The sequence below is a fragment of the Coffea arabica genome, chromosome 3e (genome assembly GCF_036785885.1).
Source record: "Coffea arabica cultivar ET-39 chromosome 3e, Coffea Arabica ET-39 HiFi, whole genome shotgun sequence".
Taxonomy (NCBI): domain Eukaryota; kingdom Viridiplantae; phylum Streptophyta; class Magnoliopsida; order Gentianales; family Rubiaceae; genus Coffea; species Coffea arabica.
This window is the reverse complement of record NC_092315.1, coordinates 5,509,139-5,528,940: the sequence shown is the minus strand read 5'-3', so window position 1 is coordinate 5,528,940 and position 19,802 is coordinate 5,509,139. Positions and strand designations below refer to the sequence as shown.

Sequence of the window (19,802 nt, the reverse complement as noted above, 5' to 3'; positions counted from 1 at the left end):
TTTTACCAGAGCTGCCACAAAAATAAGAGGATATTTTCTATGATTTATCAAACCAGTGCATGAAATCAAACCTAGAAAAATATTTGCTAAAACATCTCATTTGTAGCCACTGCAGAAGAGATCCCAGCCTAACTCCTTCAATTGAAAGTCATGATGGTCTCTAGAATCAATGCAAGAGTTTAAGGATCCCTTGAAATTATACTCTATATATTTTAATAGAAAACTTAGATGGGGGGTTAAAATAATATTTAAACATTCTCCAGGTGCACTCGCAAGCATGTGCAATTTGAGATTCTGAATCCAAACTTTTCTTTACTTTAACAACATTACCAATTTCCAATGCCAATCCAACAATACTTAATTACCCTCTTCATAATTGAGTCTTATTTTTCATGTAACTTGAAAATTTATTTGTATATTTACTCTTCACTAAATTTTGATTTAAGCCATTTTATAGTGCATGAATTGTTCAATTAATGATTAATACCACGACTTTATTGTCCCATGTTGACATTGAGGAGCTGTAAGAATTATAGAAATTAATTGATGATTTTAGATTGAAGCCTTATGTTAAATTAATTATCACCACAACTCTAAGTGAGGATTATTTTTTGGTTTTTGTAAACATATATGACTTTTGTACTTCCTATTTTTTGCGCAGATAAGCAAGTTTTCAAGCCTCAGAGCAATAAAGTTTCATCAACAAAAATTAGGCAACAATTCCTTTTTTTCCACCAATACATTCCTTAAAAGACTGATTTCTAATTCAAAATTTTAGAGAATTTTAAGAAAAACTTTTCTAAGCAAAATTTTGTAGTTTGCGACATTAAGAAGTGAGGACAATGGGAGAAAATGTAATGTCATTTCATTAAGAAGTAATTTTGATTTTATTTAACATTCTTCATTTGGGCATTTAACTATTCTAAAATGTTATGATGTTATATTTTGTAGAATTATGTGCTTGTTATTATCCAAGTTTCATTTGGACTATCTTTTTCAGGCTTTGGATTGTTTCATTCTCTTGTTTATGTCATTTTATGATTAGTATTCAACTTTCAGTCAATTTTTTTTTTTTTTTTGGTTGATGATAATGTTATTTTTTGGGTATTTCTATTTTAGTTTTTATATTTGTCTGAAGGCATCTATGAGAGGGACTTTTATCTTAATTACTAACGTTTTTGAATGAATTGGTAATGGTACATTTTTTATTCTAATTACTCACTTTATGGAATCAATTGGTAACATTTTTATTCATTTCATTACTTTCATAACTGAAATGAAAATAATTCTAATTATTAGATAAAACATTACTTACTTAGTCACGGCAAAAAAAATTAAGACAACAAATTACTTACACTCCACTTGCCTAGATTATCGATGCTTATAGTTTTATAGGGAATATCGATTAATAGATAATAGATAGCAGTTTATATATCCTCGTTTCTTTCTTTTGTCTAGAACTTAGACGTGACATTGCAAACCTGGTTGAGATTCCAGTCCAAGTGGAGACTCTACAGATCATCACCATTACCATGTATAGTTTCTGATAGCTGTGTCTCAAAACATTTCCTCCTCTGATTTAATAATTCAAAATTTATCACACTATCTCATCACTTCGAATATTAAAGGGGTGATAAAATTTGGGTCATTAGACTTACAAGAACACATGTGGAAGGTCACTTGGGAGTTGGGATGGTTCAATAATATAGCCTTGACAGAATCTCATTGCCTGTGCCTTTTGGCTTTTGCTTGTCCATCCTGGTCACTTTTCCAGAAAGTAGAGTGGTACTCTAGATGTGTGGATGAGAGAATCTATTATGGGAAAAAGTCGCAATAACAGATAGAGATAGCAATAGCTTCGGCCTGAATAATCATTATGCATAGAGATAGCAATAATCAACTGGAAGCAATAACAGAGCCAGCAGCATTTTACATCTTACCAGGGAGAGAAGCATGAGCATTACTATTTTAGACCAAAAAATGAGATTGTATGGCCAACATTATCCATGCAAAGAAGAGCCTAATCCACACTGAATGAAGAGATCGTCACAGGAAATGAGCTCATTTATTTACTATTACATAGAAATACAACGGCGGAAATTCAGAATACGCTTTTATATGTGAAAGTCTTTGACATGATAAAGTTCAAATTAACAATTGAAAAGTCATTTAGCCAATGGCAATATATTGAAGCAGGGCATTTGGTGAGTGATGTGAGAGCAGGGCATTTGGTGAGTGATGTGAAGACTACGGTGCAAGAAAGAAGCCTTTCCTCAAGAACAGGGATTGGCAAGTGCAACTCTCGTTAAGGTAAAAATCCTCCTCCAATTCGTTTCTTGGAGTACAGACTGAACTTCTGACAGTGTCTGCAGCTTGAGCTTGACTGATATCCATCTTTCTTCTCTGGTCTGACTTCTGAGAAGAGCATACCTAGGCCATGCCACAATGTTGGAGCAGGGCACAAGAAAGTTAAAGCGAAGATGAAAGTTTACAATTTGGTACATTTTCTCAACGGGGATCATTGAAGGTAAACATCTCTTTCCCTTTCAGTTTCTGGTAAGCATGCAAAACTTCCGATTAGGTTTGGACTATGACTTGAACTTGAAGCCTGAGATTCGGTGATTCTGCCATCAAAGGAATTGTTTTGCTGCAAAATAGAAGACCAATAAATAAATAAATAAAAGAGATTAGGATGTCTAATCTGACAACATCTCTATTAGACTTATAACATTATTCAAGGAATGCTCTCAAGTCAAACAAGCTGTTTCCGGGATTGGGATTCGATCGTAGTTAGTGTTATTGTTTCTGGGAATTCCTGTATCGCTAGCTGAAATGCGGAGTATTAAACACAGCAAACTAGCTTGTTACTCTATATTCCAAGCTTGACTATAAGACTGAAGAGGCACAGGAAAATTTTGAGTCTGTGCTAGTTTATTTTGGTCCTGAAAATTGAAGATTGAAAACAACCCAAAAAAGGTATATGATATCATAGGTGTTTAGGGATGCTTTTCTATAGAAGCAAAATTTTATTGACCTCAAACTGACTCTAGAGGGTTTAAAAAACGGGACCTTCTCTGATGTATCAACTACAGTGACAGCTAGTGCAATGTATCCAACTGTACATTACTTCCCTCTTGTATTAACTTAGTCCAAGAATGAATATCTAATATGTCAGGCATCAAGAAGTCCTACTTGTAGCACCAAATTTTCTTCAGGGTTGAAAGATTTGACAAGTAAACAAAATTCCACGGAAAGAGGGTCAAGGATTACCTGACATGCTGAAATGGTAGACTCAAGCCAAGGATCATCATTTCCAAATTCTATTGAACACTTTGAGTTGATTTTGTGACGATCTTCTCCTCCTCTGCCATTTTTCATTTGTAGCCTGCCTAAGAATTGTTGTGGCATCATGCTGACCTTCAGCTTTCTGAGAGTAATGATGCTTTGTAATCCCTCAGGAAGCTTTTTCATTCTCCTGCACATGGAAACCTCTAAAGTAGAAAGCTTTTGCAATGCTCCTATGTCCACCTCCCATTCTTCTAAGTTGTACAACTTGACGAGCTTTAAACTCCTGAGTTCAGGAAAACCTGTATCAGAACAATGCAATTTCTTTCCTGCGTATGCCTCGACTTCTAAGACAAGGATCCTCAGGTTGGGAAGGTTCTCCAGTGTTGGCATAGGGTCTTGATCAAGTTCAGAACCATTTAACACAATCTTGGTAAAGCTAGGAGAGATTGTACCAATGTCTAACATATTTCCTTCACCAATGTCTGACATTTTTCCTATATGCCCTTCTATTTGCAGAGTATCAAGAACAGGACAGCTGAATAATCTTTTTATGAAAGACAGCCGTTCCTCAGAGTAACAATCAAACTTTTTAATGTCGAGCGATGTCCTCTTCAAGTGGCTTGAGTTGCCTATGTAGTGGATGATGAGCTCCAAGTCCTCAAGGTTTCCTTCTGCTGTTGCTGCTAGAATCCGAAGGTTGGTCAGCTTTATGAGGTCCTTTGCTCTGCACACACTTGTATCCAATCCCTCTAGTATCTCTAGTTGTCTCAAGCTGTCTAGTTTCAACATTCCACCATGATCAGGAGTTTGAAATGCTAGAGGGAAATACAGATGTCTTAATCGCTCAAGCTTCCAAATGACATTTGAAATGGTCAGTATGCAATCTTTTTGAACCCTTAGGTCGAGGGTTTGCAAGTACAAAAGGTTGCCAATATATGATGGCAAATCCTCCAGGTAACATCCTCGAAAACTCAAGTATCTCAAGAAGACTAAATTTCCTACTCCTTGAGGAAGATTTCCATCCTGAAAACTAACTCTGTCAAAATCTAAAACTCTTAGCGGTCTAAGTTTTCTGAAATCAAAAAGTCCCTGTGGCCACCTAGATCCTTGCCCTGATTGTTCAGAGTTGAGGCATAAAAGAGACCGAAGGTTAGCAGAGGGGATAACATTTGATACGCTGTAATACTTATCGAAATATATAGCACATCTTTGTGCTTTTGAAATCATATATGGTTCCGAGCCAGGCATGATCTCAAAAAATTCGTCCTCCCTTCCCTCTGTTATGCAGAGACTTCTTATCAGGCCATGAATGTGGCCGGACATGAGCCTTAAGTCTGACACTTCATCTTCTTCCAGAGTTACCAAGCTCCTTGCTACCAATTCGCCGAAATATTTTGCTGCAACATCCATCATTGTTTCTTCGCTTGCCCCATCCTCAGCTGATATCAGACCTTCAGCAATCCAAAGCTGGCACAACTTCTCTACTTGTATTCTTGAATTGTTTGGGAAGTTTCCCAAATAAAGAAAGCACGCCTTTAGGTGCAGTGGCAAAGCGTAGTAAGCTGACAGTAGGCAATGAAAGCCTATGGGAAATCCATCCATCGGGCGGCGGCTCTGAAGAATATTGTGAAGCACCCGCTCACCTTCCCTTTCAGTTCTTAACATGCTCGCCAGTACAATGATAGCCAATGGTAAGCCTTCGCATCGAGCTAATATTTCCCATGCAATTGGCACCAGTTTCCCTGGGAACGGACCCTCTGTAGAGAAAACCAGAAGCCAATTAACGAAACAAACCAAGACGTTGAGATTCAAATGAGGGTTATATCTTCTTTAAAAATCTACAAACAGGAACATCTGTAAATTACAATTTTGTTAACCAGGATTTTGTCCCAAGCTCAAGTATTTGTTTAAACAATGATAGTAGCTACTATATATTATTGGCATTCCACATTGGCGCTTTTTAGAAAATGACATGAGATAGGAGTGTCATGAATAATAATAATTGGAATGTCACCAAAAAATGCCTTGCGTAAAAGTTAAGATTACTTTCAACTGTACAAGCGTCAACACCCAAGTCTATGAAGTACCATGTAACAAAGAATCAATTGTAGATATCATATATTTGTTGTTAATTCTCTCATCAAGTAAGGCTCCTCATGAGCAGTAGAACAATGGAATTTTGATTTTCTTTGATTAATTTCTAGCTAATTGTAGAGTATAAATGTACCATGTATGAGAGGAGCTTAATTTTGATTGAAATTGCAGGCAAATGTTTTTCCCCAAGTGATTTGTTCGGGAATGTTTATGAATATTCATTGTCTGAGTTTGTAGCTAAATCTCTTGTTAATACCACTTTGCACCATGAAATCATTGGGCTTCTTCTTCTTCTTTTTTCTTTCCCTTAAATCTATTAAAAAGTAAATGAAGACGAGAATACCAAAACGAGAGAGAGAGAGCAAAGATGATTGTTCAAACAATTGAAGTTTCAAGTTGAGAGAGACTGACCCTCTAGCTTGCGCCAAATATGAGAGAGTAGATCCCAGCTCTTCTTTTCATTCAGTGATTCCATGCGCAAGCTGTATACTGCACCTGGATCAAGAAATCTGCTTAAATTCCGGTTTCGAGTGGTGAGAATGAATTTGCTAGCACTAGCACTCCTCACCGCAAATGGGAAGGCAATGCTTAGGATATCCAAGAGTTCACGGTCGGAACAGTCGTCCAAAACGACCAGGCAACCTTTTCGCTGTAGAATTGTGAACACCTGTGGGGCCAGCTCCAGTTCCTCGGATTTCATCATCGACTCCCGTTTCTTCCTCGGCAAGGAGGACAGTTGGTCGAGTATAGTTATCAAGATATCTCCGGTGCTCCAGTGACCACCGACATAGACCCAGGCGAAACCGTTAAAATGATGCCGAACATCAGGGTGATTGAACAGTTTCTTGGCAAGGGTTGTTTTGCCGATTCCACCCATTCCGACTATGAAAACAACTCTGGGATCAGTCTCCTCACTTACTAAAACCTTTGTCAGCTCAAGTACTTCCTCCTCCAATCCAAAAGCTTCATCTCCCCAGCGGCCGCTAGAGAAATTTGCTCGAGAGACGAGCCATTGGGACTTCTGTCCTAGCTTTCGAATCTGTTGATATTGATTTTGTTGTGCACGGTAGGATGTAACGCAATCCTTGAGTCCATCAACAGCAACTTTCAAGTCAGCTACGACCTTCCCAAACGCTGTATTCTCACCACCACCACCACCACCACCGCAACATGCTTCACGACTACTGCTAGTTGCAGATCCAAGTTGGAGGGCATACGATTCCACCTTATCCTCAATAGAAGACAACAGAATTCTGGTCGTTCTTCCAAATTCCAGATCATCCTGGGCTCCTTCTACTCTTATTTTATGGGCTGGTAGCCCCATCAACATTTCCTCCGACTCCTGCAATATCGGCAACACAGTGCTCTTGACCTCCGGTTCTAACTGGCCTAAAGGTCTCGCTTCGTCCAGCAACAATTCTTGAAGCCTCCTCACGGCAGCTGAGATGCTTGCCACGGCGGTCATATTCCCAAAATCAGTAGCCTGCGGATCGTGCTGCTGCCCTTCTGCTTATTTATTCTCTTTTGGTTTGTTTGTTGCAGAATCTTTACGCTCTTTAATGAACTACGTAGTTAACTAAGAGCCATCACGTGCTGCGCGAAAGTTCTGGTTTATATAACCAAAGAACTAATTCACTGTGCCCAAAAAAATAAAATTAAAAAAAAAATTTAATAGAACTTCTCCGTCCAATTAGACTTAGGCCCAGAATCAAGCTGATACGTTTTATCAAAGTTTGTTCATTCACGATAAATGATACTTCTACTGTGGAAAGTAGAGTGAACTCCCCACCGTGGGCAGAAGAAGTGTCAGCAAGACAACTCAGCGTGGACATCTTTCACAATCTGAGGGAGTAAACTGCAAATACAAATGCCTTTGTGGCGGATGGAATCTGGAAATCCCCGCTGATGAAGCCGCCAAGTACCCTCTGTCCCATAAAATTGGGACATTTTTAAGGAATTGCATTTATCTTATTATGCGCGGTAGAATGGTGGGCTGCACTTTTCATATTCTTCCGGTCTTGCCCATTGTTTGAACACAGAAATAGCTAGCTAAAAACAAAAAGTCATAGGACTTGCAGGTGTTATGGTGGGCCATATGTAATTATTTAGTATTAATTGATAGAGTCCTGTCATTATTACTGTAAAAGAAAACATTGAAATTGTTTGACTTTTTTTTTAAAAAAAAAAATTATTTGACTTTTGCTACGAAACTCTTATTTTTTGGGACAACAAAAAGTAAAAACGTGACATTAACAATGGAACGAATGTAGTGCAATTCTCCGAATAATAGTGGTAAATAAAAATTAAAAATTTCATGATTCAGCCAGGGATAAGGGTAAAGGGGTGAAATTGGGAAAGTCAACTAAAGTCGCCAACTATCGGTCTCCAAATTTTCACCCAAAATTACTTCGATTGATATAATTAAACTTCAGTACTAGATAGACTTAAGTGATAATTTTAAAAAAATTATTTATAATGGATAAGTATTACCCCCTAGTTTGTCAAAATAAGAAATACAATATTGTCAAAATGGGTAATTGACTTAAAGGGATAAATTCAAAGAAAAAAGATAACTAATTTCGAATAAAAAAAGAAGAGAGACCAAAATTTTGAAAAAAAAAAAAAGCCAAGATATACCTTAAGGGGATAAATTTTATTTAACAAAAAAAAAAAAAGAATGTATCACCTCGAGATTTACCTTAGAACACTGTTAAACCTTGCAACATTAATTTATCTTAACCCTTACTATAACTAAGATCATTTAATAATCAAAACTTGAGTAGGTAATACATTGGAGATGTAGTTTTAAAAGATTAGTATAATGCATACCTAGTGTCTAGTGAAACCCATACAAAAGCAATATCTTATGGTTTGGATTTATGAAAATTAATGAATCAATATTTTCTCCGTTCAAATATTTTGTGTAAATTGAATGCCAACATATTCTCAACACAATACTATATTATCCACAATATAGTATGTAGTTTTTGCAAAAAAAAAAAAGTATTGTGGATAAGTAATAGTCTTAATTATCTTTTACATTCTGATTACAACCATAATACTTAGTAGCCTAGTTACTTAATAGCTACTCACACATGAACACAGTATGACATTATTATCAATTACTAACTTTACTTAGAAAAAAATAAAAAGGTTAACTAGAACCGAGATTGATGTTTTAACCAAATTTCAACATCTATAAATATCTGTCAAAAGAATCATATTGAATTTTGATTTCAATTTGATTCAACTTTGATTTGATGAATATGAAATCAAATTGTTATTCTAATAAAACAATGAAATTGTTAACATACAGAGATAACATAAACTAATGAAATGGTTAACAATGAAATAGCCAAATTTATTGTTCAATCAACTCACATTTACTCATATTCATATTTTTCTTTTCAAATTTGAAATTATTCTCCAAGAATTTCATGCATTAGGCTGATTGCAAACATTTTTCATGATTACTTGATTGCCAATTTTTCAAATCTTTTCAATCTAACTGCCAATTTTTCAAATCATTTCAATTTAACGTCCATAACTTTTGTGACTCAGTTGCTTAGACAAGAATTTAGTTCAATGTAAAAAATTCAATTCCATGCTACATAAACCCCCCCCCCCCCCAAGAAAAAGGATTATGATATCTATCTTAGTTTAGAACATGTGAATTATGTTTATGATAATTCATCTATGCTAATCCACCAACTTAATCAATTTCAATTCCAATTTATTGTCAAGTATATTTATTTGGATATGTATGTTAATTTGAACGCATGATTTTAATTGACATTTATCTAGATATCGTTGCTGGCTTGTTTCAATGGATTTGTTATCATTAAATAATCTATATCACAACAAAATCTTTAAATTTAACACTTACTTTTAAGAGTAAATTTTGATTTTTACTACAATTTGGTTATCCCTATCATTAGATAATGTTAATATTTAAAAAGCCACTATCTATGCTATATATAAATTTAGAGGGATCACAATTAATGTAAACTTTTTATGGCATTTTTAAAACTTTCTATTTTATCCTTAAAGAAAAACTAATTTTTGCTCTGACTACTTAATCACATTTTGCTAATATAACTACTCGTAACTACTCTAAATATTGTAACTACTAAATTACAATAACCTTATAAACCAAAATTCTTTAATAAATTTATAATAAATGTAATTATGTAAAAAATAAATTTTATATAAAAATAATTTCTTTTAATTATTTATGTATATAATTATTTATCTATATCAACTAACAATTAAATTTAAACCGTCATAACTCTTTTGCCAAGTAGGAAGCATTTACAAATTAAAATTGGAGTACACATGGCTTCATTTTCGCGTATCTCAAGGATTATTGCATCGGACCAACTCTTTCCGCTCTTTGCAACTTGTTTCCCGCCAATTAGACATGGAGAGCTACTCCCAAATTAACGACAATTTTTGGGTGCGTACAAATGCCCATAAGTTGTTGAGAAGCATACATGTTATCAACCTATATAGTAAAAGCGCGAATGGATTTGTTACGAATGGTGGTTGTTGTGCTGATGTGGCCAAGTTTATTGGCTGGATGGTGGTCGTCCATCATGTGTTTCTCACGTGCCAAAAATTTTGTTTTAGGGCTTCCCTTGTTTTCTTTCCCCTCATTCATCTCCGTCGCTTCGTTGCTCTCCAGAGCTCTTCTCCTCTCCCCTTCCATTTTTCTTTTCATTTCTTTGTTCCTTTGTTCCTTTTTGTTGTTTTTTATTTGGTCCTTTTTTCTGTGTTTTTCCTTCCCGTTTTCCCCCTCCCCCTTTTTTCTTTCTTCTCTTTCCTTTTTTCAATTATATGATTCTAATTGATTTTTTTCCCTTGTTAGAATTGGTCTGGATATGAAGCTACTAAACGCATGAGACACAGAAATCATCTTAATTGGTAAGCTCCAATATTTTCCTAAAGTTTTACAGTTTCCCTTATTTACAAAAGAAAGACATTTTTCCTGCTAAGATTTGTTAATCTTTCGATTAATAACCCAGAGGTCTGAAATACTATTATTCCATCTCCTTCTTTGAGCAAACAAAGAAAGCTGTAGTAAAATCTTTATCCAAAAGCAGCGAAAGTCGGAAGTATTTATAAACCCAGAGATCTGCTATTTTTTATTTTCTTGTTGAGTATGCTTCTGAGTTTGTGTTCTGCCGTCTCTTTTTCTTGTGCTTAGATCTTGCAGGTGAAATGTTAGAAATCAGCTTCAGCACCTTAATTAGATTTTGTAAGTTTTCCTTGATTCTTTACGCTTTGTTTGTACAATTCTTCACGCTTTGTTCGTACAATTCTACCAAATTTTCTGGCTTTTGTTTCTGATCTTTTTAGATGAGATGAGCTACAAATAACTTGTAGATTTACTCAACTTTTCTTTGTTCTTCCAATGGTCTTTATTTGCTTAAAAATTAATAAAGCTTGGTTTAATATCTCTGTTACTCAATTATTTTCTTAGCGATAAGAACTTTGATCTTCTAATCTTTATATCTTAAGATTTTTTATTGTATTTTATGTCTCTTATGTTTTATTTATCCGATTTCCTAATTTTTATAGTATTATCTTTGCAGGAAAAAAATGAAAACTTTTATGGGATGCAAATGCAAGTACTTGTGGATATATTCCATCCTTTTCTGTCCTCCAAAGGTCTGTTCTGCTTTATTTATCTATTGATTTATTTGTTTATTTATTTATTGCCAATAAAAACTTTGTCCTTTTAATTTCAGTCTCTACTCTCAAATCACTTGAAGTTTTTATTTTGTCTTTTATTTTATTGGATTATACTATTATTTTTATAGAAAGGAAGATAAATTTATTAGGTTTTAGCTAAAAAATAGGCATGAACATCAATGTTTTCCTCTGTAAACATTTTTTCTGGTGCTGTTTGACAGAAAGTATGAGTTATAGTGGTTTCTTAAAGCATTCTAGAAGCATTTAATCCCTAAAACACCTATGCATTCTAGAGCCCCTGTTATAGAAACACTGATTGCTTCTTTTCTTGGCGCACATTCATCTGTGATTTTTCCTGTCTTTTTACTTCATTTATACTTTCATATTACAATTTGCATTTTTACAGAGTGAGGAAGAACAACCTCTGTGGTAAGAAACTTTTTAGCCCACAAGTTTTTTGCTCTGGTTTGTTTCTTTTTTCAATTTGTGACCTTCCCTCTTTCCCTCTATGATAGAGGTTTGTGGACGATGGCAAAAAATTGTGGTAAAACTCCTGCTCCTATATTTTTCACGATACTTTGGGCCTTTTGTTTTTAGATTTTAATATTCTTTTTTTAAATACTAGCTTTGAGTGAATCTTTTTACCTGTCACAATGAAATCTGCCAAAATTATATCAAGTGCATCTGTTAAATCAGAAGTTAAATGATAAATAACATTAACTAATATGGAACAAAAGGGTCGAGGTTAAGACTTTTCACTTTCACTTTTGCAAAGAAGTTTAAAGATTTTTCGAATAAACCTCTAAACTGGTTCAGGACTCATTTTTTGCTCAGTTAAAAGTTGAATCCTTTTGTTCTTTTCTTGTTTTTTCATTGAATATGAGACCTGGTCTTCATGCAATTTCTGTCTCTGCATCTTTTAGGACAAGTCAATATTTCTAAAGTAGTATATGTTTGAGAGTAAGACTAGAGAGATGATTGTCTACACAACTGAAGGTGCTTTGCCATTGCAATTTCTCAGGGATAAATTTTTCCTCATCAGATTTTTATCTCTGACCTTTTCTTTCTTCTTTCTTCTTTTTCTGGTATCCACTACAGGAAGAAGCAATCTTTATTTGTGGTCCAGGAATAAACAAATGGTGAAGATAGCCTTTAAGTAGTTGTTTGTTCACCTTTTATTGTTGTTTTTCCTTTTTTGGGTTTTAATGATAGTATAAGTTCTACTTAATTGACAGGTGAGAATATCTTAAACTAGGTGACTTGGTTGAGCAGATATTGTGCACATCCGTATTTGGAACTCCATAGCATGTCAGCTTCCTTATTTGGCTATCTAGATAGACTATTTTGTAGTGTGAAAATGTCATCTTCTTTTGATGGGCTTTTGAATAACGAATCATTAGTTTCTTTTCATTGATTAATTTTATAGATTGATTACACTTTTGTTGTTAGAGTAAGTTTTACTTGGTAATAAATTTGTATATTTCATCTTTAACCTTTTGGGTTCATTTCTTGAACTTCAATATTTATAGGTATAAACTTGTTGAAAAAAGGATGAGAGGCATTGGCAGTATGAGGAGGGACGTAAAAGAAAAGAAGAAAGGTGTGGGAAAAAGTGTAAGTTGAAATACTGATACTGAAATCATTATGGTCATTACTGTAATGATTAAAATGTTAAGAAAAAGTTAGGGATTAAGTTTCAAGAAAAGACCCTTGGGTTACTTGGCGCTAAGATAGGCATTGGTCATTTAAGTTTCCTATTCTTTGGGAAATTCACTATTATTTGACCATTTCAATATTCTTTTACCATACTAGAGCTACTGTGTTTGGTTGACTGTATCATTGATAGCTATTTAATTTAACTTGTCTTTACTCCTCACAGCTAAAATGGATTGATGAGGATTTCCTGAGCTATGACTTTGAGTTCAACATTTTGCTGACTTGCTAAATTTGTTAAGAGAATTTTCTTCATTTTCCTTGGAATATGTTTTTGCTGTTCTATGTGCAGATTATTAGTCAAGATATAGAGATTAAAGGACCTCATTTAAAACATCTGACACTTCTTTAGGCTTTGTTGTTCTAGGCCCAATTAGATATCTTTAAACTTACTGTTATTTGATTGTGTGGCTTGAGTTCAAATTAAGTAACTTAATTGAGAGAATGCTTAATGATTTGTTTGGCTTGTTTTGCTTAGCAATGAGTCAAAGCCCGAAAAGTGGAAGAACTCTTACCGTTTCCCTTGCATTATCATGATTGAAGTGTTATGCACCCCTAGAATCAAGATTGGCATTATTTCTATGTCTGTCCTGCATGGATCTACAGTGATTATTTATTAGCCTCATTTTTGGATACATATTATTGTAGACATTATGTACCTTTTAGATTTTAAATAAGAGGTTTTGTTTGTAAAGATAGTGACCAACTTTTGTTTCAGTGCATCATATTGTGTATAGTGAACCTATTATGTACTTCCTAATTTTGTCCAGTTACGGTGGGTTGTATTCTTAATGACACTGAATTGCAAATTTCACTTACCTCTTTAATTCAATAATTCTTTTTACTAATTATATGCCTCCTAATTGTATGGGCTCAAATAATTCAACATCTGTCATCACAACAATTTGCAAGTTAGATGGCTAGGATTGAGCAATTTGCATGCTTTCACCGTTTTCCTGCTACCTTTTTCTGCATAATCAGTAATTAATTTCATATAAATGGCCTGTTATGGCATGAAACTCAAGTGCGCCAAGAATTCTACCTTTCTATTTGTCAACTAGTTATTTCATTTTCCCAACAATAAACTTCGGTTTGGGAACGTTTCCATTGACTGTGAAGATAGATTGTTGCATGGAGGATCCTTTTTAAGAAATATGAACCCCCTTCATTCTCAGTGTACACCTAAATACCATGTATCACACTTCCATTCTCCTGACCAGAGTTGTTGCGTTAGTTGTTCCGATTTTCATGTTACATGCAAAGAATTGGATAAACAATATAGAAACGATTGAACAACATCAAAATTAATGCTCGTTGTAATTTTAAAAACACCATAGATAATCAATCCTCCACAAAATAATAGAAAAAATTAATAGTGTTTATTCATTGTTTAATATTTTCGAATCTCCCATTTATTTCTCCCAACACTTCATCCCATCTTTACATGAAGCAAAATCATACTGATGAGCTTCAATTTTATTCACCTCAATTATTTTCTTTTCGATCTTTTTCTCGACACCATGTTAGATGCAAACCTTTATTTACTTGCATTTTCTTACAACATTGCTTATTTAAAAACTTAATCATTTTATAACCAAATAACTTAAATGCAATGCATACGATTTATGATATCTCCACTTGAAAATCCGAGCATTTTCTGGGCAATATGAAATTAACACCGGGCATTGCGCGGTAATCCCCTCCTAGTTTCTCTTAAAAGTACAATGAACTTGTCTGAAACATCTGCTACCCGGTTCGGGTCACTACTTTTAACTCTTTTTTTTGGTCCTGCTCCACTGCGATGTGTCGTCCTAATTTCCTTTGCTATTCCCACCATGCATAGGTGAGTCAGCTTTCCACCATATATGAAACCGATTCTTATGTTCGCAAACGTGGAAGACTCCATTTAGTTCTGTTCCTCATTCTAAACTTAGATTAACTTCAGTTTGATTTCCTGAATTATTTGAGCCGTTAGGACGATTCGGGACAAGATAAACAATGCCGGAGATATCTGCGTGGATGGTTGGTTGTTTTAGGATCTTACTAGGCATTGTGCCCCGCGAGTTTCGCGGGGTGCCCATTATTGATTGTTTAAGAGTAATGTAAGATTTATTTAATAATTAATGTTTAGAGTGTTTTATATGATAGTAGGTTGGAATAATAAATAGTGGAACAATATATTGGATTAATATATTTATAAATAGATATAGTAATATTGTTGTGATTTGTATTTAATTTTTTAAGAGTAACAGGATGTAAATATTATTTAAATTAATGGAATGTAAATCATTTGTTAAGAGTTGAGATAAATTAATAATTTGAAATAATTTTGATATGTTTATTTTTATATTGTTAAATATAAGTGGAAGTAGAATAAAGAAAATTTAGGGAACAGATTAATTATGATTGTTGGATAAAATCTCTGCTGAAGAGCTACAGATGATAATTGTTTTCATTGAGCAGGGTGAACAGGATGACACTTCCTTCATGTAAGAAGTGTTTTTGTGCGAATATTGACCAACTTTCTGTTATTTCTATTCCTTCTAGCTGAAAGATCCATCGAGTTTTAGCATGATAGCAATTGATGACTCCTATGTTGTCTGTTTGTATATGCGAGAGTATATCACCAATGAGTACCTGAGATAGAAAATAGGGGAAAAACGTAGTTGTATTATGAAATGAGAGTAGCAATGTAGTGTATGAATTATATTGATTGGAATGTAATTTGTATGAAACTCACCAAAGATTCAAGATCGTGTGTTAGATAGTGGAAGAGTTTAGTATTAGAAAAACTAAAAGAAAAGAAATATAGTGAAGAATATAAATTCATAAATATAATATATACAAATTAAGGATTTTTAACAATTTGAAATTATAAATTTAGAATCATATATATGTATTTATTGATCGAATAATTGTTTTTTGAATCAATAAATATTGGATTGATTTATTTTTAAGTATATATATATAAGATACATGTCAAGTACATATGATTTTCATTCATTTGTATTAATACGAAATAGCATAATCAATTTATATATATTGACTGGATACACATAGAATTTGTATTCACTTGCATCTATTAGATGCACGTAGGATTTTTAGCGATTTGCATATTTTTTTCATATTTAATATTTTTGCTAATATATACATTTTGGAGAAAATTAATTAAATTTATATACATTAGATACATGTTAAGTACATATGATTTTTATTGATTTGTATTAATACGAAACAGCATAATTGATTTATATATACTGATTGGATACACATGAAATTTTTATTCATTTGCATATATTAGATGTACGTAGGATTTTTAGGAATTTGCATTTTTTTCATATTTAATGTTTTTGCTAATATATATATTTTTGGAGAAATTTAATAAATAAGTAAATAAACATAAAAAGAAGGCTATTTTATGTATTAGATGTGCATAGCATTTTTAGTGATTTGCGTATTTTTTTAATAGTTAATATTTTTGTCAATATACACACTTTAGACAAAAATAATAAATAAGCGAGTTAATAAATAAGCTGATAAATATAAAGAAGGAGAGAAAATTATAAATATAGAAACAGTCTCGAAATTATAATTATTTGATATAAATAACACTTATTATATGTTAATACAAGGCAGTATTATTAATTTTTATATATTAGATATAGGTTAAACACATATAATTTTCATTGATCTGCATTAATACAAAATAGCATAATCGATTTATATATATTGATTAGATACATATAGAATTTTTATTCGTTAGTATGTATTAGATATACAAAGGATTTTTAGTGACCTGCGTAATTTTTTGATATTTAATATTTTTTTTCAATACACACACTTTTGACAAAGTTAATAAATAAGTGAGTTAATAAATAAGAGGATAAATATAAAGAAGGACGGAAAATTATAAACACAGAAATAGTGTCGAAATTATAATTATTTCACATAAATAACACTTATTATATGTTAATATAAAGTAGTATTATTAATTTATATATATTAGATGCATGGTAATCATATATGATTTTCATTGATCTGCATTAATACAAAATACCATAATCTATTTATATATATTGATATATATTGATTAGATACATATAGAATTTTTATTCGTTTGTATGTATTAGATGTACATAGGATTTTTAGCGACTTGCATTATTTTTTGATATTTAATATGTTTGTGTATATAGCAACCTGCATATTTTTTTGATATTGAATACGAAATAGCATAATTGATTTATATATATTGATTGGATACACATAGAATTTTTATTCATTTGCATATATTAGATGTACGTAGGATTTTTAAGAATTTGCATTTTTTCATATTTAATATTTTTACTAATATATATTTTGGAGAAAATTAATAAATAAGCGAATAAACATAAAAAGAAGGCTATTTTATATATTAGATGTGCATAGCATTTTTAGTGATTTGCGTATTTTTTTAATAGTCAATATTTTTGTCAATATACACACTTTCGACAAAATTAATAAATAAGCGAGTTAATAAATAAGCGGATAAATATAAAGAAGGAGAGAAAATTATAAATATAGAAATAGTCTCGAAATTATAATTATTTGATATAAATAACACTTATTATATGTTAATACAAGGCAATATTATTAATTTATATATATTAGATATAGGTTAAACACATATAATTTTCATTGATCTGCATTAATACAAAACAGCATAATCGATTTATATATATTGATTAGATACACATAGAATTTTTATTCGTTAGTATGTCTTAGATATACATAGGATTTTTAGTGACCTACGTAATTTTGTTGATATTTAATAGTTTTTTAGTCTCAAAAAATAGTCTCGAAAATGCAAAAGCTTTAAATTAATAATTTAGTAGTTAACAAATATTATGGAAGTTACATTTAATAAATATGGAATTTATATACTATTCTATACATATTTGTGTATTAGGTGTACAAATAATTTTTTAGCAGTTCGTATATTTTTTCACAGAATCAACATTTTTGCTAAAATATATATATCTATCTATAGTAAATAATGAATATCGTAATAAATCATAAGAATTACAGCGAAAATGGAAGAGAAAGAAAAGGGCAAAATCGCAACATTTTCATTTTTGCTAATATATATAATGAATATCGTAATAAATCATAACAATTACAGCGAAAGTGGAAGAGAAAGAAAAAGGCAAAATCAGGGAGTAAAGGTAACAATTACAGCTGCGGAAAAGGAGGGAAAAAGAAAAGAACAAAATTGGGGAGAAAAGGCAACAGCAGGCAACAGCGCAAGATTGAGGAGAAACAAAAGGACAAAATTGGGGACAAAATTACAGACGTACCAAGAAAAGGGCACAATGGGAACAAAGCAACAAAACAAGCAACAAGGACAAGCGGAAGCAGAAGCAATTGCGGTAGATGGAGCCCGGGAAAAGACGAAAAAGGACAAAATGAGCTGCAAAACCACAAGGAAACCGGCACAATCAACTATTCATCAGGCTTCGCGGCTTTAAGTAGTTTAAGATAAGATATGGAAAAGTTTACTATAACATGTTTCCAATAAAATTGTTTGTCCCGCAAAAGGGTAATTGCAAATGCTTCCCCGTAAAAAGGTAATATGTTACCAATAAAATTGTTTGTGCCTTAAAATTCACTCGGCACAGTGGCCCAAACGGAAAAAGAGAGGCGGGTGGAGGGGGAGGGGGGTAAAAAAAATCACTCTGCATAGTGTATACTGGGCAACTTACAGGCATCAAATTTTGCAAGGGATAATTTTAGAAACTTCCCTTGAGATTTTTGACAATCTAACTAGCCTTTTCTAAAGTTTATAAAATTATAAAAAATTCCTCTAAGGTTAAAATTTAGATAATAAATTAGTCCAATTAGAAAAGTAATATTAAAAAAGTACTTTAAGGAGAGAGATGAAACTTTTATTCCATAGATACCCTTTATGCATGTATATAAATTGTATTAGTAAAAGAATAAAAATAATTCAAAATTAGAAACAAATAATACGCACATTACAACACTCAAAAAGTTCACATGTAATAAATTAGACAACACAAAAAAGTAACACGACTACATTAATGATCACAAGATTTAATAAAATAGACTAGTCACCTCTTTTTAAAATCACAAAAATCATAGCAAATATCATATCAAAAGAGATGACTAGTCTATTCTGCTGAATCTTGTGATCATTAATGTAGTTTTATTGCTTATTTGTATTGTCAGATTTATTAAATATAAACTTTTTAAATAGTAAAATGTGTGTACTAATTGTTTTTAATTGTTAATTATTTTTATTCTTTTACTAATACAACTCATATACATGCATCAAGGGTATTTATAGAATAAAAGTTTCATCTCTTTTTTTAAAGTACTTTTTTAATGTTACTTTTTCTAATTGGACTAATTTTGTTATCAAAATCTTAATCTCAAGGAAGGTTTGAATAATTTTATAAACTTCAGGGGAGACTAGTGATTATTAGAAACCTCAGGGAGGTTTCTACAATTATCCCATTTTGCAAACTCTTATTAACACAAATTCTTGCTGGTGTGGTGTAGGACCCTGTGATTGTGAACGCCTGGTTGGTTCTCTCATTTCTGTGAAGGGTCTAGAAGGATTCTCACTAAACTGGACCAGCTTCCAAGTTCCGACTAGGCAACTACAAACGGCTCTGTTCTTTTTAGCTCTTTCTTCTTCAACCGAGCATCATTGCTACTATGAACTTTCACTCTCTCATATTGTTTTTCCAGCCAAGAATTTCGTTGGAGCTGAGGAACCTTCAACCTAGACTAACTGTTCTTCCATCTGCATAATTCATGACATGCTTTTCCTTTCAACTGTTTTTCCCTTTTGAGGTCCGCTTCGGTGAAAAGGGGTAACTGGTTCTTGTTGATAGGGAACTCCTAAACGTTTTTCTTTTCCCAATTTTATTGGTCCAACAGAAGTAAAATTGTTGTATGATGAGGAGCCATAAATAAGTTGAATCTACGTTTTGACCTGAGGCAGATCGAAT

General features: G+C 32.7%; 1 protein-coding gene and 1 long non-coding RNA gene across 8 annotated transcripts; one reads left to right on the top strand and one right to left on the bottom strand.

Annotated features, from left to right (window-relative positions):
* Positions 1-2,043: 2,043 nt before the first annotated feature.
* LOC113736219 (probable disease resistance protein At1g58390) lies at positions 2,044-7,337 on the bottom strand. Its single transcript, XM_027263090.2, has 3 exons — positions 5,794-7,337; positions 3,271-5,045; positions 2,044-2,647 (listed from the first exon to the last, which is right to left on the bottom strand). The coding sequence occupies exons 1-3, from the start codon at positions 6,845-6,847 to the stop codon at positions 2,519-2,521; spliced, it is 2,958 nt and encodes a 985-aa protein (XP_027118891.1). The 5' UTR covers positions 6,848-7,337; the 3' UTR covers positions 2,044-2,518.
* Positions 7,338-9,991: 2,654 nt separating this feature from the next.
* On the top strand, positions 9,992-13,605 carry LOC113737797 (uncharacterized). Of its 7 annotated transcripts, XR_011842427.1 has the most exons (5): positions 9,992-10,305; positions 10,589-10,639; positions 10,977-12,232; positions 12,312-12,384; positions 12,606-13,549. It is a non-coding gene; the product is annotated as an uncharacterized lncRNA (long non-coding RNA). The 7 variants fall into 7 exon arrangements; XR_011842426.1 differs by having other exon boundaries at positions 10,977-12,384; XR_011842423.1 differs by having other exon boundaries at positions 9,993-10,305; positions 10,977-12,690; positions 13,268-13,605.
* Positions 13,606-19,802: the final 6,197 nt, after the last annotated feature.